Source organism: Haliotis rubra, unplaced genomic scaffold (assembly GCF_003918875.1).
Source record: "Haliotis rubra isolate DU_JTF1 unplaced genomic scaffold, ASM391887v1 Scf232, whole genome shotgun sequence".
NCBI classification, from domain to species: domain Eukaryota; kingdom Metazoa; phylum Mollusca; class Gastropoda; order Lepetellida; family Haliotidae; genus Haliotis; species Haliotis rubra.
In genome coordinates this window covers 1,109,247-1,135,870 of record NW_025766359.1, presented here as the reverse complement: position 1 = coordinate 1,135,870, position 26,624 = coordinate 1,109,247, and the positions used below count along the sequence as shown (strand labels likewise).

The following is a 26,624-nucleotide window of genomic DNA, read 5'->3' as shown; positions in this document are numbered from 1 at the left end:
TTGCACTTAACACATGTTGCAGCCATGGTTGCACTTAACAGATGTTGCACAGTAAGTGTTGCACTTAACACATGTTGCACAACCAGTGGTGCATTTAACACTAGTTGCACAGCCAGGGTTGCACTTGACACATGTTGTAGATCCCATGCTACACTTAACACATTTTGACTTTGACATGTTAACTGCCACAGTATATGATCACAGCTACTCAATAACTAATCACATTTTTAACCAAACTTTGTGACATGACAGATGATAACAAGTCCCTCAAAGTAGTATCAATAACTAAATGTCCGCCAAGAGTGTACCCAGCACCTTGTTGCATTGAATCATTGACAGTTATGGATTCACAACCCAGATCTATCACCCAGTCAACAATTGTCCTACACATGGCACACAGTGCAGCCTGCGCTCGTTGTCAGTGGCTCTCTGAACTACTAACAGGATCAGTCTTCTTGTTCCAGGAACCACATTCCAGACAAATGAGACTATCTCAAGGGACTGTCACACAATCTTTGCACCCCTTGCTACACTTGGGATCATACCAGGATTTAATATATTGTTGTAGGACTAGATTTAATATATTGTTGTAGGACTGGATTTAATATATTGTTGTAGGACTGGATTGAATATATTGTTGTAGGACTGGATTGAATATATTGTTGTAGGACTGGATTGAATATATTGTTGTAGGACTGGATTTAATATATTGTTGTAGGACTGGATTTGTTTACAAATTTGAAATCAACACAAAACATTACAAGCCTCAGCTGTTGTATCTCTCTGAAGAGTGAGACTGTAGGTCAGAGGAACCAACTGCAAGCAGCTTACAGAGGCTGCCAACACACGTACACCTCAACCAGCATGTGTCGCTTGGGCCAGTTACATCACAGCATGTTAGTATAACGTTGATAGAAATGCATGCAAATCAAAGAGATGTAATGTCCCGACGGAACCTGCAAGTACAGAATGGTGCCAACAAACAAGGGATAATAAAGGAAAGCATAAGAGATAGTAGGGATAGTAAGGGAGATTCCAAGATTCGAGCCAAGGACCATCAGATCCTGGTATGACTAAAGGGGCACAACTCTGCCACTGATGTAGTATATAATTCCTCCCTCACCATTAAGACATTTAAGACAAGGTGAGCTCAAATTTGAGGCTGATAAACAAGGTCCTAAGTCTGCAGTGCTTAAAGAAGCACAACCTCATTTCTTCAGAAACTTTCTGATCCTCAACCAATTTACATACAAACTGTCAAGGTACAGCTGAACACCAATCTGGCAAACAGACATTGCAATAATGTGAAGCTAATCGTGTTTACTCTGCACAATAATGTGGGCACCTTAGTGATGCCACACTGAAGTAGCTTGGAGTTCAGCCAAGAAAGCAAATCTTCAGTGTCCCCTCTGCGAGGACACAGAGCATCGTACGAGATGTGTCTTGAAAGGGAAATGTCAAAGAAACAATCACGTAATTCAGTCAGTGAAAAAGAGGCAAACTTTAGTCAAGGAAACAAAGAGAAGTTGCTGCCATGCTGTCTGACTGGTGTACATGGCTGAAACATACAGGTTTCATCTTTTCAACTTAGCATTTTCATGGTCTTGGGGGAGAAGAAGAGATGACATTTTCTAAAAGAAAAAAGGAGAAAAAAATAGAAAATAGAATTTAATAATATAATGAATGAACTGAGGCTGGGGATTGCTTATTTCAGAATACAAGTGGGCCAGTGCCTTGAATTTTAATGATCTGGGCTACTATGATGCTTGACAACTTTGGCAATGGTATAGTGAAGTGAGGTGAAATGGGGTTTAACTCTGTACTTAAGAATATTTCACTCATATGATGATATACATGCATGTGTATGTGTGGCTACTGGTACTAGCCCAGACTTAAGCTGGTTTTATAGTGCTAGCTCACTGAGATACCATGCCGCAGTTAAGCATGAATACCCCACTCAGACACATTATACTGACTCCGAGCCGACCAGTCCTTGTTGTACCCATTAATGCTGAGCGTCAGACAGGGACCAACAAGTACCATATTTTAACATCTTTTGGTATGACACGGCCGGGGATTAAATTCACAATCTCTCCGGGAGGACGCTCTAACCACTACACCACAGAGGTGGCGGCAATGGTATAGTGATAGTGTGATAACACCTTCTCAGTCCCAATGACATTATTGGGTATTATTCTGCAGAAGTTGTTATTGATGGTGCAGCATCAGTGTATTTCTCCCAAATCAGACAATACCCATCACAAACACAGCAAGAGCATCCAGAGGGACGAACCTCAATGACTTCAAAATCAGAAAATTCCAAGAAAGCAATCTACAGATACTGCTTCAATACCTGTGTACTATATGTTGTTCTCACCCTACATCTGGCTTCAGTACCTGTGTACTATATGTTGTTCTCACCCTACATCTGGCTTCAATACCTGTGTACTATATGTTGTTCTCACCTTACATCTGGCTTCAATACCTGTGTACTATATGTTATTCTCACCCTACATCTGGCTTCAATACCTGTGTACTATATGTTATTCTCATCTGGCTTCCTTTGTTCTCACATCTGGCTTCAATACCTGTGTACTATATGTTGTTCTCACCCTACATCTGGCTTCAATACCTGTGTACTATACATGTTGTTCTCACCCTACATCTGACTTCAATACCTGTGTACTATATGTTGTTCTCACCCTACATCTGGCTTCAATACCTGTGTACTATATGTTGTTCTCACCCTACATCTGACTTCAATACCTGTGTACTATATGTTGTTCTCACCCTACATCTGGCTTCAATACCTGTGTACTATATGTTGTTCTCACCCTACATCTGGCTTCAATACCTGTGTACTATATGTTGTTCTCACCTTACATCTGGCTTCAATACCTGTGTACTATATGTTGTTCTCACCCTACATCTGAGTTCAATACCTGTGTACTATATGTTGTTCACATCCTACATCCTGTGTACCTGTGTACTATATGTTGCTCTCACCCTACATCTGGCTTCAATACCTGTGTACTATATGCTGTTCTCACCCTACATCTGACATTAATACCTGTGTACTATATGTTGTTCTCACCCTACATCTGGCTTCAATACCTGTGTACTATATGTTGTTCTCACCCTACATCTGGCTTCAATACCTGTGTACTATATGTTGTTCTCACCCTACATCTGGCTTCAATACCTGTGTACTATATGTTGTTCTCACCCTACATTTGGCTTCAATACCTGTGTACTATATGTTGCTCTCACCCTACATCTGGCTTCAATACCTGTGTACTATATGTTGTTCTCACCCTACATTTGGCTTCAATACCTGTGTACTATATGTTGCTCTCACCCTACATCTGGCTTCAATACCTGTGTACTATATGTTGTTCACACCCTACATCTGGCTTCAATACCTGTGTACTATATGTTGTTCTCACCCTACATCTGGCTTCAATACCTGTGTACTATATGTTGTTCTCACCCTACATCTGGCTTCAATACCTGTGTACTATATGTTGTTCTCACCCTACATTTGGCTTCAATACCTGTGTACTACATGTTGTTCTCACCCTACATGAGGCTTCAATACCTGTGTACTATATGTTGTTCTCACCCTACATCTGGCTTCAATACCTGTGTACTATATGTTGTTCTCACCCTACATCTGGCTTCAATACCTGTGTACTATATGTTGTTCTCACCCTACATAAGGCTTCAATACCTGTGTACTATATGTTGTTCTCACCCTACATTTGGCTTCAATACCTGTGTACTATATGTTGTTCTCACCCTACATCTGGCTACAGTGTAGAACCAGACAAACAAAAACCTGATCCTGTTACTTGGTGTAACTACTGCTATTGCTCATGCAAGCAGCAAACATAACACTCAGCTAAGTTACTGAGGGCCCCAGCATCTGCTGTAATGTTACTGAGGGCCCCAGCATCTGCTGTAATGTTACTGAGGGCCCCAGCATCTGCTGTAATGTTACTGAGGGCCCCAGCATCTGCTGTAATGTTACTGAGGGCCCCAGCATCTGCTGTTATGTACCAAGAGTGACTGAACTGAACTTTTTCTCTTGAACTGATAATATAATTTTCAAAACATAATTTCTATTTAAAAGTGAATAATTTCCCTTTTTGATAAATTTTGTTAAATTATATTTTATTTCAGTTAGTTATACCATTCCAGAAGTTACAGTAACACAGTTTATACAATAGCACTGGCAATTTGATACATTTTCCTTGCTTTAGAAACATTATATAAACCACAAACATACTGTATGCATTAAGAAATGTACAATGCCACAACAAACTCTGAACACATCATTGAGGTGTTTGTACTGACACTCAGCCTAGCTGACTGAGAACACAACCCACAAGCATGACAAACAGTCAGCGACCTGACCCAATTTTAGTCAAATTTCCATAAACAAAATACTGTCAAACCCATTGTCTCCCGTGGTTCAGATAACCAGACTTATCTTGGGTAAAGGACAATTGACTCCAGTGTATCACCATCGACCAATTAAATGTTTCCTGTCTTTCAAGTGTGCATGACCTATCATATTTAGGCCATTATAACTGATGCAAATTCTACCTTGGGGTAATTACTTCTTCTTTTTTAAACATTTCAGTTCATCAGGGTAGTTAAGTTGATTTTAAGGTAACTTGGAATTTGAGACTCATTTTGACACAACTGGGATAGAGAAGTGATACATTAGAAACGGTTTGCCAGGGCTGGGAGTTCAACTGGGAATTGACTCAAGACAACGAGTTCGACTGTAATAAGATACTAAGGCAAAAGGCAATAAGACAATAAATTACAAATTATTTTTTACGGCAACAAGTAGGACTTGCTCAAATATACCTCATATGTAGAAAGAGTGAGTGGAGGAGTTTTGCTTCATACTGCTTTTCAAAAATATTATTCCAGGAATATCATCGCAGAAGACATTAGAATGAATGTCACAGAATTTTCTAAATGACAAATGTATAATTTCAACACAACGTTATCCCACATACCCCTCTTAAAGACACTTATCCAGCCTCATGTAAGAATGTCGAGTTTTGATTGGTTCACGTGACTCTGATAAAATACCATGTACACCCGTCACGATCCGCGAGCAGGGTGTACAAAAGTCATATCATCCCGCCACGCCTCAGTGACCACGCGAAGTGAGAAAAGCGTGCATCGCCAAGCCTTTAGTAACGTGCGCTGCATTGAGGTCAATCGATCAGCTGGTGTCAACATGGCAGCAAGGAAACGTTTTGCCACAACAAATGAGAATGGAATTGAAGCAAAACGTTGTTTGATTTAGTAAAAACATTCAGCTAGATAAATGCGTTATCACATCATATCGAGGGAAATACGGGGTTTTATCAGTCCCGAGTAAGGTTGTATTCCCCGAGACTCCGGCAAGGTGACATCACATTTTGTGTGCACACAAATGGGTGATGATTGCAAATGGCTTCAGTAAACAAACGTTTCCTTCATGATTGGAATATATTAGGCATTTCAATTTGCTGAATCAATGAAAAAAAATAATCAGTGAGCATACAAAATGAGTGAGTGAGTGAGTTTAGTTCTACGCCGCTTTTAGCAATATTCCAGCAATTTCACGGCGGGGGGACACTAGAAATGGGCTTCACACATTGTACCCATGTTGAACCCGGATCTTCGGCATGACGAGCGAACGCTTTAACCACTAGGCTGCCTTACTGCCCCGCATACAAACTGAAATCGTACACTTAAAATATGATTTTTGACACATTTCCTTTATATCCACGAATCAAGGAATCAAGGTTACGCGAGTATATATCTTTTCATACAAAGTTACTAAAACTGTTAGAATCAACAAACACAGATGTTCAGTAGAAAGTGTGTGAGAAAGTGAGGGATTTTGGTATAAATCTGGTTTGAACAGTTTTTGAGTCATATCACAAGTTACAGCTTGATGTTGGGTAATATGATGCTTGTTGTAGACATTTGGTGAATCCCATGAGAATGGATACAACTAGCCGAGGATCATAATCAGGGAGAACAAAGAATCCTGGTCCTGGGACAGAAAACAATACCAGCGCCTTGAGCATGTACTAGTTGCGTGGACATGTGCCACACCACACATGCCAACTGTTCCGACGAGGTGAACTCAGTCTGTCATGTGCATCATCGGATCAGAAAGAGAAGTTTGAGATGACACAGCAATGAAATATACTCAGTTGGATATAAAACCTAGGCGAGCCAAAAGTCAAACATAAAATATTTCACTGAACAGCAGCAGAGTGCTCCTGAGTTTCTTTGACACTAACATTGTAGGAGAATACACTGACATTTCTGACCAGACGCTGTCTGATATTTAAGCCTATAAAAGTTAGAGACAGGGAGAGTTGTGATATTCACAGTTAGGTAGTGTCAGTTTCATTCCATACATGTTCTCATTCAAAAATAGAATGTTCACACTTAACCTTTTCATCCACTAACCCAACCCAAGATGTGCATGTTTTATAAATCCAGGAAAAAAACATCACTTGATGGGCTTCATCCGAACTTCACCAACAGCATCGAGAAAAGCTGATCCAGTGCTCAGCTAGAAGATCAAAACAGGATATTGAATGTGCAGAACTCTCATCTCCAGTGGATTACCCAACACACCCTTACATGGCAGAATATTGAACACCATTTCAACAGATTCCAAGGCAATCATGACCAAAGAAACTAAATTAGTGTTCTGAGTCAGAATGAAAATGGACAAATGTTTCCGTATGCCTGAACAAATGCCACATTTGACATCCAAGTTGTTTTGTAATATAGTGTAATACTTTACGCTACAAGCAATCAGAAACTAAGCTTATACAGTTCCTGAGAACTGTCCTTCCTGTACACACTGGGTTAAACATACTTATTTCTGGTTAATTGTAACAGCATCAGCAAACAAACAAACAGCTTATATTAATGCCACACCAGACAAAATAACATTTATGTGACTTGCATTTCATTACATTTATCAGAAACGTACATGATATCATAAATAACATTAAGCATACAATATACATGAATATAAACACCCACACAGTAAAAATACTTTCAGTTCTGCAAAGGGCTAAATGAAAACTTAAGATTGATTAAATCTTCTTGAAGTGATAATTAAGTTACGTACTGATTTGATAAAATCATGATTAATAGATCTGGGTAATTCTAGGTTACCATACACAGCGTCATTTATGTTATACCCAGGTTTGAAATAAAATGAATACTAGAAATGTTAGCAAGAGAACACTATACAGAGTGTCATTTATGTTATACCCAGGTTTGAAATAAAATGAATCCTAGAAATGTCAGCAAGAGAACACTATACAGAGCGTCATTTATGTTATACCCAGGTTTGAAATAAAATGAATACTAGAAATGTCAGCAAGAGAACACTATACAGAGTGTCATTTATGTTATACCTGAGGTTTGAAATAAAATGAATCCTAGAAATGTCAGCAAGAGAACACTATATGGAGTGTCATTTATGTTATACCCAGGTTTGAAATAAAATGAATACTAGAAATGTCAGCAAGAGAACACTATACAGAGCGTCATTTATGTTATACCTGAGGTTTGAAATAAAATGAACACTAGAAATGTCAGCAAGAGAACACTATATAGAGTGCCATTTATGTTATACCCAGGTTTGAAATAAAATGAATTCTAGAAATGTCAGCAAGAGAACACTATACAGAGCCTCATTTATGCTACACCCAGGTTTGAAATAAAATGAATCCTAGAAATGTCAGCAAGAGAACACTATACAGAGCGTCATTTATGCTATACCCAGGTTTGAAATGAAATGAATACTAGAAATGTCAGCAAGAGAACACTATACAGAGCATCATTTATGTTATACCCAGGTTTGAAATAAAATGAATCCTAGAAATGTCAGCAAGAGAACACTATACAGAGCATCATTTATGTTATACCCAGGTTTGAAATAAAATGAATCCTAGAAATGTCAGCAAGAGAACACTATACAGAGCGTCATTTATGCTATACCCAGGTTTGAAATGAAATGAATACTAGAAATGTCAGCAAGAGAACACTATACAGAGCATCATTTATGTTATACCCAGGTTTGAAATAAAATGAATCCTAGAAATGTCAGCAAGAGAACACTATACAGAGCCATTTATGCTATACCCAGGTTTGAAATGAAATGAATACTAGAAATGTCAGCAAGAGAACACTATACAGAGCATCATTTATGTTATACCCAGGTTTGAAATAAAATGAATACTAGAAATGTCAGCAAGAGAACACTATACAGAGCGTCATTTATGCTATACCCAGGTTTGAAATGAAATGAATACTAGAAATGTCAGCAAGAGAACACTATACAGAGCATCATTTATGTTATACCCAGGTTTGAAATAAAATGAATCCTAGAAATGTCAGCAAGAGAACACTATACAGAGCGTCATTTATGTTATACCCAGGTTTGAAATAAAATGAATCCTAGAAATGTCAGCAAGAGAACACTATACAGAGCGTCATTTATGTTATACCCAGGTTTGAAATAAAATGAATCCTAGAAATGTTAGCAAGAGAACACTATACAGAGCGTCATTTATGTTATACCCAGGTTTGAAATAAAATGAATCCTAGAAATGTTAGCAAGAGAACACTATACAGAGTGTCATTTATGTTATACCCAGGTTTGAAATAAAATGAATCCTAGAAATGTCAGCAAGAGAACACTATACAGAGCCATCATTTATGTTATACCCAGGTTTGAAATAAAATGAATCCTAGAAATGTTAGCAAGAGAACACTATACAGAGTGTCATTTATGTTATACCCAGGTTTGAAATAAAATGAATCCTAGAAATGTCAGCAAGAGAACACTATACAGAGTGTCATTTATGTTATACCCAGGTTTGAAAAAAAATGAATCCTAGAAATGTCAGCAAGAGAACACTATACACAGCGTCATTTATGTTATACCTGAGGTTTGAAATAAAATGAATCCTAGAAATGCCAGCAAGAGTACACCCATGCCTTCCAGGCAGACCTTGATGTGTGTAGTTCAACCTGGCATTACAAATTAGGTGCTGGTCCTGTTTTGTTGCAACATCATAAAAAATATTCTGATAAAATCTCGACTAACAAAACCCCAGCTATTAACAGAACAATTTTCAAAAAGATGAAAAAAAGAGTTTTTAGTTTCACTGACATTTAATCTTAAACCCTAATCAATATTTCATTTTCTTTCAACACGAACAAAAGACAAAATTTCACATAATTCCCCCAAGAAACTTGTACTGTATTGAACAGGGCACGTCTCCAGTAAAGGTATTTGACATGACTAAAGTATACAACAAATTCAACAAAATGGCAAACATCTCCGAGGAATGAATGGTTCATAGTTTACAGAGTAATTATGGTATCGCCACTGAATACTGTTGTAGGTCAAACCACCGTTGATAATGTAAAGGGCCTAAAGGCAATGTGAAAACAATGTATTGTGAGATGTTACACGGAGTCTGGAACATGTTCCTCATGAGTATACAACAATACCGGAGTGCTGTATTCAGGCCAGGAAACCTACAATGACTTTAGAGTCTCTAGGAGCTGCAATGATGACATAGATTCACTGTTTGCGGAAAGACTGCCACCATTCCAGACAAGTCCACCGCAGAGTGTTGACAGACACTGGCACCCAACTGACAGCACTGACTGTCACACAAAGTTGTGAGGAACAGTTATTTACATCTGACACAAAGAAAACAATTTAACTTCATGAGTCTATAGAAAGTGGTCAGATTGCTTAGAGCGGACATATTTGACGGATCATATCCATATTTAGACAGAGAAGGCTATAATGAGTACACAGAATGTAAAAGCTATTGGTACCAAAACAAACAACTCACTGATTAATGCATAAAATGGCACAATGCCAAAACTTTGTGAGGAACACTTAACAAGCTTGTTTGTATAATTCATAAAACATCGTAGTAAATGTACAATAACGATAAAAGGAGGAAACATCTAAATTGCCTTTATGATTATTGATTCTATCTAAAAGGTCATCCGTATAATAACTGAAATGTTCTCTATTAGCCAAGGTCACCATTCCAAGGGATTCTGATTAGTAACCTTACTTCCTTTTCATCTCACCATCTATGAGCTGTTTCTATAATTGAGCCCATGGCCACTTTACGATGTCTCTGCAGGGACACACAAACTATTCCTTTTTCAGTGAGAGACATTCTGCTGCTGCTTGTCGGGTACATCTCACAGTGCAGTATGGTTTGATGTGCCAGGACTGAATCATCTCAATGTAATATTCTTTAAATGTAAACTGGTAATGGAAGAATATGTAACATTTGTATAGTGTCACATTAAGCAAAACAATTACTGAGATAAAGGATGTCTTATCTTTGTATCATCATAACAAATGGTCAAATTCAAGCTGCTGAAAACACAACCATTATCATCAACAACTATAGGCTTCTGATTGATCATTATGATAGTGTTCAAACTTCAGTTTTCTTTAATTGTAAAGTGGAAAAACTCATTCTTATGAAACCACACAAAACAAATCAGCTATTTGAGCCTTTTGATTTCAGATATGAAATATTTTCAACAACTGAAGTTGTTTTTCAATTCATCAGGTGATGCAATTCCACATGATTTTGAAGCTAAAGTCACAATAAGGCTCTACACATCTTCATACAGTTTCAGCTCTTTGAACTTATTGTTTCAGAAAGAAAGATGCTTTAAAGATCACATACATTCTAGGGTGGTACAAATACATAAATCACTAACTGGCATCGCTATAAATGAAACCCCATTAAAACTACTCACTTCAGTCTTTAATTAACTTAAATCGACCTTTTTGACAACAGTGCACAAATCTCACCCGTGAACGAAATTTCAACCAATCAGAGCGGGGCGTCTCCGTGACGTCATATGAGGAATAGATAAGAGGGCCGATGCAGAATTCATCTACATTTCAGGGGGTAAATTATCTTGTTTACAGGTTTGTATAAACCTGAAATCGTGACAACTGTTGTGGAAAATGAAAGCTATATGTTCTCACAATCTTGTCTCCTGCTTTGCCTAGTTTCCGAGTTACAACTTGTTTTCATAGATGATTCTGTCAAAATCGCTTGGTGTCGTTAAGCCTTATATGTATAATGACTGATCCATATTGATCCTATTTCTGTGTTTTTTTACCTCGTATTTACCTTGTATTCTCAAAACAGTGTCGGCCCATAAGTTTTCACATGCAATACAGCAATTAATACTCCCTTGCTGTAACCCATGTTAGGTGGTATCAACTTCATGGCTCCATCTACCAGACCCCACCAACATTGACTTCATGGCTCCATCTACCAGACCCCACCAACATCGACATCATGGCTCCATCTACCAGACCCCACCAACATCGACATCATGGCTCCATCTACCAGACCCCACCAACATCGACATCATGGCTCCATCTACCAGACCCCACCAACATCGACATCATGGTTCCATCTACCAGACCCCACCAACATCGACATCATGGCTCCATCTACCAGACCCCACCAACATCGACATCATGGTTCCATCTACCAGACCCCACCAACATCGACATCATGGCTCCATCTACCAGACCCCACCAACATCGACATCATGGCTCCATCTACCAGACCCCACCAACATCGACATCATGGCTCCATCTACCAGACCCCACCAACATCGACATCATGGTTCCATCTACCAGGTTCCCCACCAACATCGACATCATGGTTCCATCTACCAGACCCCACCAACATCGACATCATGGTTCCATCTACCAGACCCCACCAACATCGACATCATGGTTCCATCTACCAGACCCCACCAACATCAACATCATGGTTCCATCTACCAGACCCCACCAACATCGACATCATGGTTCCATCACCAGACCCCCCATCGACATACCATCTACCAGACCCCACCAACATCGACATCATGGTTCCATCTACCAGACCCACCCAACATCAACATCATGGCTCCATCTACCAGACCCCACCAACATCGACACCATGGTTCCATCTACCAGACCCCACCAACATCGACATCATTGCTCCATCTACCAGACCCCACCAACATCGACATCATGGTTCCATCTACCAGACCCCACCAACATCGACATCATGGCTCCATCTACCAGACCCCACCAACATCAACATCATGGCTCCATCTACCAGACCCCACCAACATCGACATCATGGCTCCATCTACCAGACCCCACCAACATCGACATCATTGCTCCATCTACCAGACCCCACCAACATCGACATCATGGTTCCATCTACCAGACCCCACCAACATCGACATCATGGTTCCATCTACCAGACCCCACCAACATCGACATGATGACTCCATCTACCAGACCCCACCAACATCGACATCATGGTTCCATCTACCAGACCCCACCAACATCGACATCATGGCTCCATCTACCAGACCCCACCAACATCGACATCATGGTTCCATCTACCAGACCCCACCAACATCGACATCATGGCTCCATCTACCAGACCCCACCAACATCGACATCATGGTTCCATCTACCACACCCCACCAACATCGACATCATTGCTCCATCTACCAGACCCCACCAACATCGACATCATGGCTCCATCTACCAGACCCCACCAACATCGACACCATGACTCCATCTACCAGACCCCACCAACATCGACATCATGGCTCCATCTACCAGACCCCACCAACATCAGTATCAGTGCCAATCTCTGAGGCATGCCATTAATCATGCCTTGTTGTGGTACAGACAGACATCTGCAGTTCAGTCATTCCTGCCACTGTCATCATCCATCTCCTGCCTGCTCGTACTGGCCAGACATGGAAGAAAGACTTCTTCAAAAGCAGCTCAGTTGTACTTCAAGGGCCTTCCAGCTGACTTACCAGTGTAAAGAAAGAGTTGAGAGTTGTACGACACCAAAAGCCAACACTAAGATGGAGGCAGCCATGATGATATCAAAGGTGTCAGCAAACACCATCAGCAATTCACCAAGTGTCATTTACAGATAGTGGCCAATTGCCACTGAATCAACATCCCCATGTTCTACTTTGTTTGCAGGCATTACAGCAGTGACCTGCCTCACAAGGGTTAAGTATGGGGAGCCTCTCTACACAAAGCTGTGCAAGTCAGTGCACTGCAAAATGTCAAGGCTGTACTAGATATCAAAGTACCGGATAATAAAATGAAGTACATGTGCTGAAACTAGATTTGTCTAATTAATCGGAAGAGCTATGGTCACAAAAATGCCAATCCCGCATTACTAAATAAATGAACATTCAATTTCTGTTTAAAAAAGATCAGTTATAGGGCAGTTGTGTTGCACTGTAAAGGTCAGACAGGCACTTTGAAATACTCAACCCCATCAAGCTAATGCTGTAGAACAACAATCCTCAGACATGTTACTGCTGCTAGATTTGTCACTCTTCTAAATTGGGCCTGAGTTGGCTTAAATGCTGCTCTGTGGTTTCGGATTCAGAATTAATAGAAATACATGATAAATTTGCCCACCAGGTTACAGTAATTTACAGTTTAGAGAATTTGATATTATGACTGGCACGTCTGCTCATAAGCCTCTGCTTAGACCCACATCTGCAGCACAAGTCTACAAATATTCCTAAGATGGAATTAGAAATTTAGCATTTCATGTTGCATAATGTTATACCTTAGCAGACTTTTGTAGACAAACAATTTCAGAAAAAATAACAATTTTCTTCCCAAGTGACAGCCTTAGTTTGGAATCCTTGATAAATGCCTTCATCAAATATGGCACTCAATGAAACTACAGAACATTATTTATTGTTACTTGGCTGTGTTTTAGACACTGTGGCAATACAGTATAAACAAAATGAAATTTATGTACATATGTCTATCTGTCATTTTCATTATGTCATGTGAATATTAAAGCCTGTCAGTGGCAGTTGTGAATGTTAAAATTATGTATTTTTTTACATCTTCCAGTGATTAAGCTCATAAATTTCCAAATGGGAAACACTGGAACTGCCAGTGACTCTGGATGTTGTGAGCGTTTCTGGAGCTTCTGTCACATGTTGGTGTGTACTGGAGTGAGTCAGTCAGGGAGTTTAGTTTTACGACACTTTAAGCAATATTCCAGCAACATCAAGGCGGGGGACACCAGAAATGGGCGAACCCGGGTGTTCAGTGTGACGAGCGAATGCTTTAACCACTAGGCTACCCCACCACCCCCAGATGGTGTGCTGCTTGGTGAGTCAAAAAGATTCTGTCACAAACGTTCGACTCTAACATCTTTACTGGGACATGTAGCACCTACAGCCAGGGTATCATGCAAGATGTCATCTCACTGCACAATGTCTACTGGCAGTAGTGGTGTTCCATTTAATTGAAATAATCGAAGTCGCAGTGACCATACGACCAAGCAATCGATTACATTTTCTCATAATCGAACACAAACTACTGGTTTAGCGTTTGAAATACTTGACGAAGGAACATATCTTAGACGTTGTCAGAGCCTGAAAACGTGTTTAATTCTTGGAAAACTCACTTCACTTGCTGAAATTCATGACTGAATATTTTTTGAAGACACTGGAAACTTTATGTTCTGAACTTCTTGACATAATAGTCATCACTTTAAAGTAGCAAGTTGCATCATTTTACACAGGCTGTGAAATTTGTCGATGCAATTTGCGCAGTTTCTAATAAAACAAAAACAACAGAGAACCATAAGTGTTTTTCTTTGTAATAACAACTTAACCTGAATAGGAAAATCTGAAAAATGATGCTCACCAACTTTTTCGATGATTGCTCGTTGGTGATGAACCAATCATCAATTGTGAAATTTCAACCAATTCCCAAACACTAACTGGCAGAGCAACTGATCAGTCACTTGTCAGTCATTACTGTAGCCAGTCACTCATAATGTCTCATTAAACATACAGTAACTTCCTTCCATTATCATATTCACCATATATGTTTTTCTTATTTTTGATGGATTTTGGGATGAAAAATTCAGGTTAGTAGTTAAAAAAATAGAATCCAATTTCAAATATTTATACTGTCATCATCAAAATTTTAAGCAGGTATAGAAATATACATTTTGAACTATGTTGGGCAACCAAATCACTCATCAATATCCACAGATGGGAACAATGTCCCATACATCTGAAGATGTACAGAGAAACTTGTCTGATGTCACTTGTCCTTGTAACAATATAATGTTTGTAAATATCTATATATATATTATAACTCATCTCTAAGTTTGTTTCAGCTGTTTCACATGGGTGTCATGTCCCATTGGTCAGCTGGTGACATTTAGCTTCAACATACGCATGGTTTCTAAAAGAAAATTCAGTTTAGTTTGGCAACATTGAACACTTACTCAACATACATTTGGCTAATTCTTAAAGAAAGTATGCTTTAACACACATGCCTAGATGAAGTTGTATTCCTATGTGCATTAGTAAACCTACATATAAAATGACTTTTGACGAATTCACTGTGCAAGACAAGATTAATGATTAATTAATCAATCACATATTATCCGTCAATCCTTTGATAAAAGTTACTCAATATAACTGGCCATTCTTCTGTTGCTGCGCTGCCACATGCAATCACACAACACCACATAAAACTGTGCACAATCACCACACACAATCCTTCTTTAACTCTCTCTTAGATTGAGTAATTACATCAGGCATGGGAAATACCCAATTTGAACCACGGATTGCTCTACATCCTTGACGCCCTCACAGGCAGGGAGGAACTCTGCTGTCATCACTGATTAGAAAACAATTAAAAGTGTAAGTTTTATATGATAAAACCTGGATGACTAGAAGGGAGCAGTGATTGCTGCATGGTATGCAGTTAGACCATCAAGGTATAACTCTGGACTACCATCAAGGTATAGTCCTGGACTCCCAGTTAGACCATCAAGGTATAGCCCTGGACTCCCAGTGAGCCAATCAAGGTATAGTCCTGAACTCCCAGTGAGCCCATCAAGGTATAGTCCTGGACTCCCAATGAGACCATCAAGGTATAGCCCTGAACTCCCAGTGAGCCGTATAGCTCTGAACTCCCAGTGAGCCCATCAAGGTATAGCCCTGAACTCCCAGTGAGCCCATCAAGGTATAGCCCTGAACTCCCAGTGAGCCCATCAAGGTATAGCCCTGAACTCCCAGTGAGCCCATCAAGGTATAGCCCTGAACTCCCAGTGAGCCCATCAAGGTATAGTCCTGGACTCCCAATGAGACCATCAAGGTATAGCCCTGGACTCCCAGGCAACAGCAGTGTTACAATGTACAGAACCCAGCTAATCCTACTTTATTCAAACTTGTGGAAGTCAGAACACCATGACATTACAGTCATTGACACAAACACTTGAGCTTGGCAGCATGAAAACATGTTGTTTGTCGAAGCAGTTGCGATGTTGTCTGGCTGCTATCCAATCACAAACTGAGGTAAGTTTTCACATTGCGCCCACTTCCGTGTTTCCATTAACAGGCTGATTGGCTGTTCATTGTTCATTGCTCAAACAATTGTTTGATCATCGCACATGCAAGGAGGATGGCGTTGGTAATGAGTGCCAAAAGAGTTGATAGGTTAACTGTTTGATTGAATTTGTTGAGAAAGACGAAAAGAATTAATTAACTTATCCTCCTCTCCAGATACTTGTCATACTGTGTTGTGGCAAATAGCCTTGCAGTCTGTCCTGTGCCGCATCTTGTACTCGGCAGTGTGCAGCACTCTCAGGCAAGCCAGATGACATGACAAAATACTCTAATTGATATCAGATGCATCTTAGCAATGTGAGCCGCTGTCGATACCGGAATCTCTCAAAGTAATCAGGCACAGCAATCCATTTAAAGGGGTGTCTGTGCTAATAAACAAATGTGCACCAGTTTCCATGATGAAATTTCAGGTTCACTTTAAAGGTTTCAGGCTTTATTTACAACCAATGTTTAACTAATTTGTAAAATATGAAAGCTGAACTCTTGCAATGTTTGTTTTTAAAAGCTCTGAAGATGTTCCTGACGTAGACGTAAAAGTATACTCCAAAACGTCAGAACCCTATCTAAATGCCATTCAAAGGCCTTAAAGGGGCACTGATCCAGAGCAATTTCCTTGGACTGGTTGTTGCTTTTGTTATTGTTATTCTCCCGTGAGTACACAGATGATATCCCAGAATTCTTGACTGGTTCGTGGCCTCTGCTGTGCCACCCAAATGCGCAATTGATAGTATAAGTATAGACTGATCAACAAAGATGAAATCTTTCTTACACAATAATATTTCCATCTTCATTATTATGATAACAAATGAAAACAGAGATTCTAATGTCGTTGACTGAACAATGACAATGACATTAGAATCTATGTAGAAACGTTGCCCTTAACAGAATAAAAGAAGTCGTATATCCATAAAAATAGTCATTATTCTTCATCAAATGAATGATGACAAATAACATGTGTAGGTTTATACCACCAAACAAGGGTTACAACAAGGGAGTAGTAATCGCTATATTACATGCAATTTCAATTGCCTGAAAACACTTATGGTCTGACACTGTTTTGAGGATACAAACAGAGCCTCTTTGCTGCATAAGAAATACATATAAGCCTTGGCTGTGTACTAAAATTAAAAAACTGTATATACCTATTTACCTAAGTAAATTTTTTCAGATTTTTCTAGCAATGGCAAAGTGGGGTTGTTTAGTTAACGGATTCATATAAATCAAATGTGTGCTTTTAATATCATAGGTAATAGACATCATATTTTTACATGACATGATTAAATATTGAGGTAAAAAAACACATATATAGGATCAAATTGGATCAGTCACTATACCATGCAGGCATTACAACATCCGAAAAGCCTACATTGCTGGGATACTATATTACAATCAGAAAAGAACTACCGGGGATATTTTCAAATAACGGCATCTGACAGACTAGCATCTGATGGGCATCCATGCTTACTAATGTCCCACTGAATAGTTTGAAGAAAGTCTGCCACGGTGGACAGTAGCCCAGTCCCCGTGTCAGTCACGTTAGAGAGAGCATGTTATGACCAGCTTGCAGCTTGGTTTCATAATTAGACTGTTGGCGAGAAACATTAATCGCTCTGGATCAGTGGCCCTTTAAGTGACAGTAGACATATAGTCTAGGTATGGGTTCAGACTGGACTGTATATTATGTCATTGAGAATGAATCTTAAAATGTTTCAACACAATATTTGTAAATGGTTGATTTGACTGATCAAGAGAGTTTCTCATTTTCTCATCCTGCAACCTATTATCTAAATATTGACTCTAGGTGATGTAACATCCACATAGTGACAAAAAGTTGAATCAGGAACACCAGTTGACACCGACAAGGAAGCCACTCAGTTTAGACTCCCAGTCAGACCATCAAGGTATAGCCCTGGACTTCCAGTCAGACCATCAAGGTATAGCCCTGGCAACAGCAGTGTTACAATGTACAGAACCCAGCTAATCCTACTTTATTTAAACTTGTGGAACTCAGAACACCATGACCATCAAGGTATAGCCCATCAGACCATCAAGACCATCTAGGTATAGCTCTGGACTTCCAAATGGTGACAAGAAGTTGAATCAGGAACACCAGTTGACTCTCGACAAGAAAGCCACTCAGTTTGGACTCCCAGTCAGACCATCAAGGTATAGCCCTGGACTCCCAAATGGTGACAAGAAGTTGAATCAGGAACACCAGTTGACTCTCGACAAGAAAGCCACTCAGTTTGTCAATGGTACTTACAGTCAGTTAATAACTGGATTTTCCTACACATCTCAACTGGAACCAAACATTACAGTATCCGCATCAATCATCAAACAGTGCAATCAATAAGTCCTTGGAGCATACAGGGGATATGAAAACAGAATTAATTCTATAACTGTAAACTGATCCTCCTTCCATCCTGACCAGGACCAAGAGAAACCTTACATTGGATCTGCTTGCTGCTACATAGCTTCACAACAATTCACAATTCAACATAAAGTAGGACAAAACATGTCTGTAACCTGAGTGTTTTGAATGAAATGTGACTGTATTCAGTTCAGTTATTACAAGTTCACAGGGTTGATTACTGGTACTTGGGGGCTTCCTCTCAGTCATGTGGAAGGCCTTGGTTCAGTGACAACACTATACCACTTCCACAAACACATTTACAAAGTACAGGATACAACTTTCTTCATTTTAGTTGTGGATGGATGGATGCTGGATGTAAATAAGTGGCTGAATCGTCATTGCAGATACATAAATTATAAAATGCTTTTTATCAAATAAAAAAAACCCAGTTTGACCTACAGATTGTTTGATTTAATTAAAAAGAAATGCTACTACAAGTGTGACAGTGAGCATGACAGTATATCTACAGATATGGCGGTATTCCCAGGCATGCACAGTAGGACTTTATTGTCTTCATATCTAATTGTACAAGTATTGTTAAATTGTCACTGTTCAGGGAGAAACAAATGGTGCTCATGCTTTAGTGACGTTAGCCATTTCATGATAACAGGAGGAGTGAGTGAGTGAGTGAGTTGAGTTTTACGCCGCACTCAGCAATATTCCAGCTATATGGCGGCGGTCTGTAAATAATCGAGTCTGGACCAGACAATCCAGTGATCAACAGCATGAGCATCGATCTGCGCAATTTGGAACCGATGACATGTGTCAACCAAGTCAGCGAAACTGACCACCCGATCCCGTTAGTCGCCTCTTACGACAAGATAGTCGCCTTTTTATGGCAAGCACATGGGTTGCTGAAGACCTATTCTACCCCGGATCTTCACGGGTCGATAACAGGAGGAACCGTCAAAAATAATATTCATGAAAATGATATTGAAGTCTGTTGAATGAACTGAAGTTGAGGCAATTCTTGCTGGCCGGTGGCAGATTGAAAAGGAGAGCATCACAGGTGGCTCGACACCAGCTTCTACACTTACACAATGGTTTGTAGGTCTAACCTCCCAGTCACTAAGGTTGTAACACTACTACATAATGGAACATGAAGGACATTGTGTGAATGGTAATTTACCTCCCCGGAAAGAGGGCTCCTTTCGCTTCAAATTACAACAGCATAAACAGGCCAGTGTCTGTCAATCAGACCATGTAATTGACTTTGTAAATCCCTACATTACACTCTGGCCATCAGCAGAATCGTGATAATGTTGTTTTATATGATCAAGAGAGTTTAATCAGATCAATAAAATCCAGCCTCTTCACGTAATAGTCATGACAAGACACTCCACACCAGGAGTGTAGACTACAGGACACAGCATGGAGGGAGACTAGACTACAGGACACAGACACCAGGTCATGGAGGGAGTGTAGACTACAGGACACAGACACCAGGCCATGGAGGGAGACTAGACTACAGGACACAGACACCAGGTCATGGAGGGAGACTAGACTACAGGACACAGACACCAGGTCATGGAGGGAGTGTAGACTACAGGACACAGACACCAGGTCATGGAGGGAGTGTACACTACAGGACATAGACACCAGGTCATGGAGGGAGACTAGACTACAGGACACAGACACCAGGTCATGGAGGGAGACTAGACTACAGGACACAGACACCAGGTCATGGAGGGAGACTAGACTACAGGACACAGACACCAGGCCATGGAGGGAGTGTAGACTACAGGACACAGACACCAGGTCATGGAGGGAGTGTAGACTACAGGACATAGACACCAGGTCATGGAGGGAGTGTAGACTACAGGACACAGACACCAGGTCATGGAGGGACTGTAGACTACAGGACATAGACACCAGGTCATGGAGGGAGACTAGACTACAGGACATAGACACCAGGTCATGGAGGGAGTGTAGACTACAGGACACAGACACCAGGTCATGGAGGGAGTGTAGAATACAGGACACAGGCACCAGGTCATGGAGGGAGACTAGACTACAGGACATAAACACCAGGTCATGGAGGGAGTGTAGACTACAGGACACAGACACCAGGTCATGGAGGGAGCGTAGACTACAGGACACAGACACCAGGTCATGGAGGGACACTACACTACAGGACACAGACACCAGGCCATGGAAGGAGGAGATGTAGACTACAGGAGACTACAGACACCCAGGTCATGGAAGGAGAGTAGACTACAGGACATAGACACCAGGCCATGGAGGGAGACTAGACTACAGGACACAGACACCAGGCCATGGAGGGAGTGTAGACTACAGGACACCACCAGGCCATGGAGGGAGTGTAGACTACAGGACACAGACACCAGGTCATGGAGGGAGAGTAGACTACAGGACACAGACACCAGGCCATGGAAGGAGTGTAGACTACAGGACATAGACACCAGGTCATGGAGGGAGAGTAGACTACAGGACATAGACACCAGGCCATGGAAGGAGTGTAGACTACAGGACACAGACACCAGGTCATGGAGGGACTGTAGACTACAGGACATAAACACCAAGTCATGGAGGGAGACTAGACTACAGGCCATAGACACCAGGCCATGGAAGGAGTGTAGACTACAGGACACAGACACCAGGCCATGGATGGAGTGTAGACTACAGGACATAAACACCAGGTCATGGAGGGAGACTAGACTACAGGACACAGACACCAGGCCATGGAGGGAGTGTAGACTACAGGACACAGACACCAGGTCATGGAGGGAGTGTAGACTACAGGACACGGCCACCAGGCCATGGAGGGAGTGTAGACTACAGGACACAGACACCAGGCCATGGAGGGAGACTAGACTACAGGACACAGACACCAGGTCATGGAGGGAGACTAGACTACAGGACACGGCCACCAGGCCATGGAGGGAGAATAGACTACAGGACACAGACACCAGGCCATGGAGGGAGACTAGACTACAGGACACAGACACCAGGTCATGGAGGGAGTGTAGACTACAGGACACAGACACCAGGTCATGGAGGGAGACTAGACTACAGGACACGGCCACCAGGCCATGGAGGGAGACTAGACTACAGGACATAGACACCAGGCCATGGAGGGAGTGTAGACTACAGGACACAGACACCAGGTCACTGAGGGAGTGTAGACTACAGGACACAGACACCAGGTCATGGAGGGAGACTAGACTACAGGACACAGACACCAGGTCATGGAGGGAGTGTAAACTACAGGACATAGACACCAGGTCATGGAGGGAGTGTAGACTACAGGACACAGACACCAGGTCATGGAGGGAGTGTAGACTACAGGACACAGACACCAGGTCATGGAGGGAGACTAGACTACAGGACACAGACACCAGGTCATGGAGGGAGACTAGACTACAGGACACGGCCACCAGGCCATGGAGGGAGAATAGACTACAGGACACAGACACCAGGCCATGGAGGGAGACTAGACTACAGGACACAGACACCAGGTCATGGAGGGAGTGTAGACTACAGGACACAGACACCAGGCCATGGAGGGAGACTAGACTACAGGACACAGACACCAGGTCATGGAGGGAGACTAGACTACAGGACACGGCCACCAGGCCATGGAGGGAGAATAGACTACAGGACACAGACACCAGGCCATGGAGGGAGACTAGACTACAGGACACAGACACCAGGTCATGGAGGGAGTGTAGACTACAGGACACAGACACCAGGCCATGGAGGGAGACTAGACTACAGGACACAGACACCAGGGCCATGGAGGAGACTGTAGACTACAGGACACAGACACCAGGCCATGGAGGGAGACTAGACTACAGGACACAGACACCAGGTCATGGAGGGAGACTAGACTACAGGACACAGACACCAGGCCATGGAGGGAGTGTAGACTACAGGACACAGACACCCAGGCCATGGAGGAGGGACACTACAGGAGAGACTACAGGAGTGTAGACTACAGGACACCACCAGGTCATGGAGGGAGTGTAGACTACAGGACACAGACACCAGGCCATGGAGGGAGACTGTAGACTACAGGACACAGACACCAGGCCATGGAGGGAGACTAGACTACAGGACACAGACACCAGGCCATGGAGGGAGCGTAGACTACAGGACACAGACACCAGGTCATGGAGGGAGACTAGACTACAGGACACAGACACCAGGTCATGGAGGGAGACTAGACTACAGGACACAGACACCAGGCCATGGAGGGAGTGTAGACTACAGGACACAGACACCAGGTCATGGAGGGAGTGTAGACTACAGGACACAGACACCAGGCCATGGAGGGAGTGTAGACTACAGGACACAGACACCAGGCCATGGAGGGAGAGTAGACTACAGGACACAGACACCAGGTCATGGAGGGAGTGTAGACTACAGGACACAGACACCAGGCCATGGAGGGAGACTAGACTACAGGACACAGACACCAGGCCATGGAGGGAGACTAGACTACAGGACACAGACACCAGGTCATGGAGGGAGACTAGACTACAGGACACAGACACCAGGCCATGGAGGGAGTGTAGACTACAGGACACAGACACCAGGTCATGGAGGGAGCGTGTAGACTACAGGACACAGACACCAGGCCATGGAGGGAGACTAGACTACAGGACACAGACACCAGGCCATGGAGGGAGACTAGACTACAGGACACACAGACACCAGGCCATGGAGGGAGAGTAGACTACAGGACACAGACACCAGGTCATGGAGGAGACTAGACTACAGGACACAGACACCAGGTCATGGAGGGAGTGTAGACTACAGGACACAGACACCAGGTCATGGAGGGAGACTAGACTACAGGACACAGACACCAGGCCATGGAGGGAGACTAGACTACAGGACACAGACACCAGGCCATGGAGGGAGTGTAGACTACAGGACACAGACACCAGGGTCATGGAGGGAGACTAGACTACAGGACACAGACACCCAGGCCATGGAGGGAGACTAGACTACAGGACACAGACACCAGGCCATGGAGGGAGACTAGACTACAGGACACAGACACCAGGCCATGGAGGGAGACTAGACTACAGGACACAGACACCAGGCCATGGAGGGAGACTAGACTACAGGACACAGACACCAGGTCATGGAGGGAGTGTAGACTACAGGACACAGACACCAGGTCATGGAGGGAGACTAGACTACAGGACACAGACACCAGGTCATGGAGGGAGACTAGACTACAGGACACAGACACCAGGCCATGGAGGGAGACTAGACTACAGGACACAGACACCAGGCCATGGAGGGAGACACCAGGTCATGGAGACTACAGGACACAGACACCAGGCCATGGAGGGAGACTAGACTACAGGACACAGACACCAGGCCATGGAGGGAGACTAGACTACAGGACACAGACACCAGGTCATGGAGGGAGTGTAGACTACAGACTACAGGACACAGACACCAGGTCATGGAGGGAGTGTAGACTACAGGACACAGACACCAGGTCATGGAGGGAGAGTAGACTACAGGACATAGACACCAGGCCATGGAGGGAGACTAGACTACAGGACACAGACACCAGGCCATGGAGGGAGTGTAGACTACAGGACACAGACACCAGGCCATGGAGGGAGAGTAGACTACAGGACACAGACACCAGGTCATGGAGGAGAGTGTAGACTACAGGACACAGACACCAGGTCATGGAGGGTGTGTAGACTACAGGACACAGACACCAGGTCATGGAGGGAGAGTAGACTACAGGACACAGACACCAGGCCATGGAGGGAGAGGGAGACTACACAGGACATAGACACCAGGCCATGGAGGGAGACTAGACTACAGGACACAGACACCAGGTCATGGAGGGAGACTAGACTACAGGACACAGACACCAGGCCATGGAGGGAGACTAGACTACAGGACACAGACACCAGGCCATGGAGGGAGACTAGACTACAGGACACAGACACCAGGTCATGGAGGGAGTGTAGACTACAGGACACAGACACCAGGTCATGGAGGGACTGTAGACTACAGGACACAGACACCAGGTCATGGAGGGAGACTAGACTACAGGACATAAACACCAAGTCATGGAGGGAGACTAGACTACAGGACATAGACACCAGGCCATGGAGGGAGTGTAGACTACAGGACACAGACACCAGGCCATGGAGGGAGACTAGACTACAGGACACAGAAACCAGGCCATGGAGGGAGTGTAGACTACAGGACACAGACACCAGGCCATGGAGGGAGAGTAGACTACAGGACACAGACACCAGGTCATGGAGGGAGACTAGACTACAGGACACAGACACCAGGCCATGGAGGGAGTGTAGACTACAGGACACACAGACACCAGGCCATGGAGGAGAGTAGACTACAGGACACAGACACCAGGCCATGGAGGGAGACTAGACACAGGACACACAGGCCATGGAGGGAGGGAGAGACTACAGGACAGGACACCAGGCCATGGAGGGAGTGTAGACACCAGGACACATGGAGGAGGAGTGTAGACTACAGGACACAGACACCAGGTCATGGAGGGTGTGTAAACTACAGGACACAGACACCAGGTCATGGAGGGAGTGTAGACTACAGGACATAGACACCAGGCCATGGAGGGAGACTAGACTACAGGACATAGACACCAGGCCATGGAGGGAGTGTAGACTACAGGACACAGACACCAGGTCATGGAGGGAGACTAGACTACAGGACACGGCCACCAGGCCATGGAGGGAGCGTAGACTACAGGACACAGACACCAGGCCATGGAGGGAGACTAGACTACAGGACACGGCCACCAGGTCATGGAGGGAGTGTAGACTACAGGACACAGACACCAGGTCATGGAGGGACTGTAGACTACAGGACATAAACACCAAGTCATGGAGGGACTGTAGACTACAGGACATAAACACCAAGTCATGGAGGGAGACTAGACTACAGGACATAGACACCAGGCCATGGAAGGAGTGTAGACTACAGGACACAGACACCAGGTCATGGAGGGAGTGTAGACTACAGGACACAGACACCAGGCCATGGAGGGAGACTAGACTACAGGACACGGCCACCAGGCCATGGAGGGAGACTAGACTACAGGACACGGCCACCAGGCCATGGAAGGAGTGTAGACTACAGGACACGGCCACCAGGCCATGGAAGGAGTGTAGACTACAGAAACCATACATTTACAACATGTTACAAGTCTTGTCAAATCATTTAAATATCTGCACAATACCAGAACATATCATTTTCATAGCATGAGAAATAAGTTAAATTTGCAATCATACCTTGCAACTGAGGCTCCGAAGATTGTCCGGATATTATCAACATGATTTGAGTTGACAGGAGTGCGTACATCAGCCATACTTTCACCATGCTGAAAACATAGAATCCAGCCAAAAGTTATGTAAATGGAGTGTCAGTTATATTGAAACACTTAACTATGGAGGAGTTGTGGCCAGATAAAACTGGCATGAAATAACGCAGTAAGCAACATTTTAGTGATGCGCGTGCACACAAACATGCACGCACGCACACACACACACACACGGTTAACGTCTTCACAAAAAGTAAATGTTCAGGAAGGAAGGTTTAGTATTTGGAAGAAGGAAATTAGACTCATTTCACAGATCTCATCAGACACATTTTGTACATATTCTCT

General features: G+C 42.9%; 1 protein-coding gene across 2 annotated transcripts in view; it reads right to left on the bottom strand.

Moving 5' to 3' along the window:
• Positions 1-26,624, bottom strand: part of LOC124278173 (DNA mismatch repair protein Mlh1-like) — a 231,107-nt gene that overhangs the window by 186,749 nt on the left and 17,734 nt on the right. For both annotated transcript variants that reach the window (XM_046713910.1, XM_046713909.1), the window contains exon 8: positions 26,251-26,339. In XM_046713910.1, the coding sequence (XP_046569866.1) occupies positions 26,251-26,339 (89 nt within the window). The remainder of the gene's footprint in view (positions 1-26,250; positions 26,340-26,624) is intronic.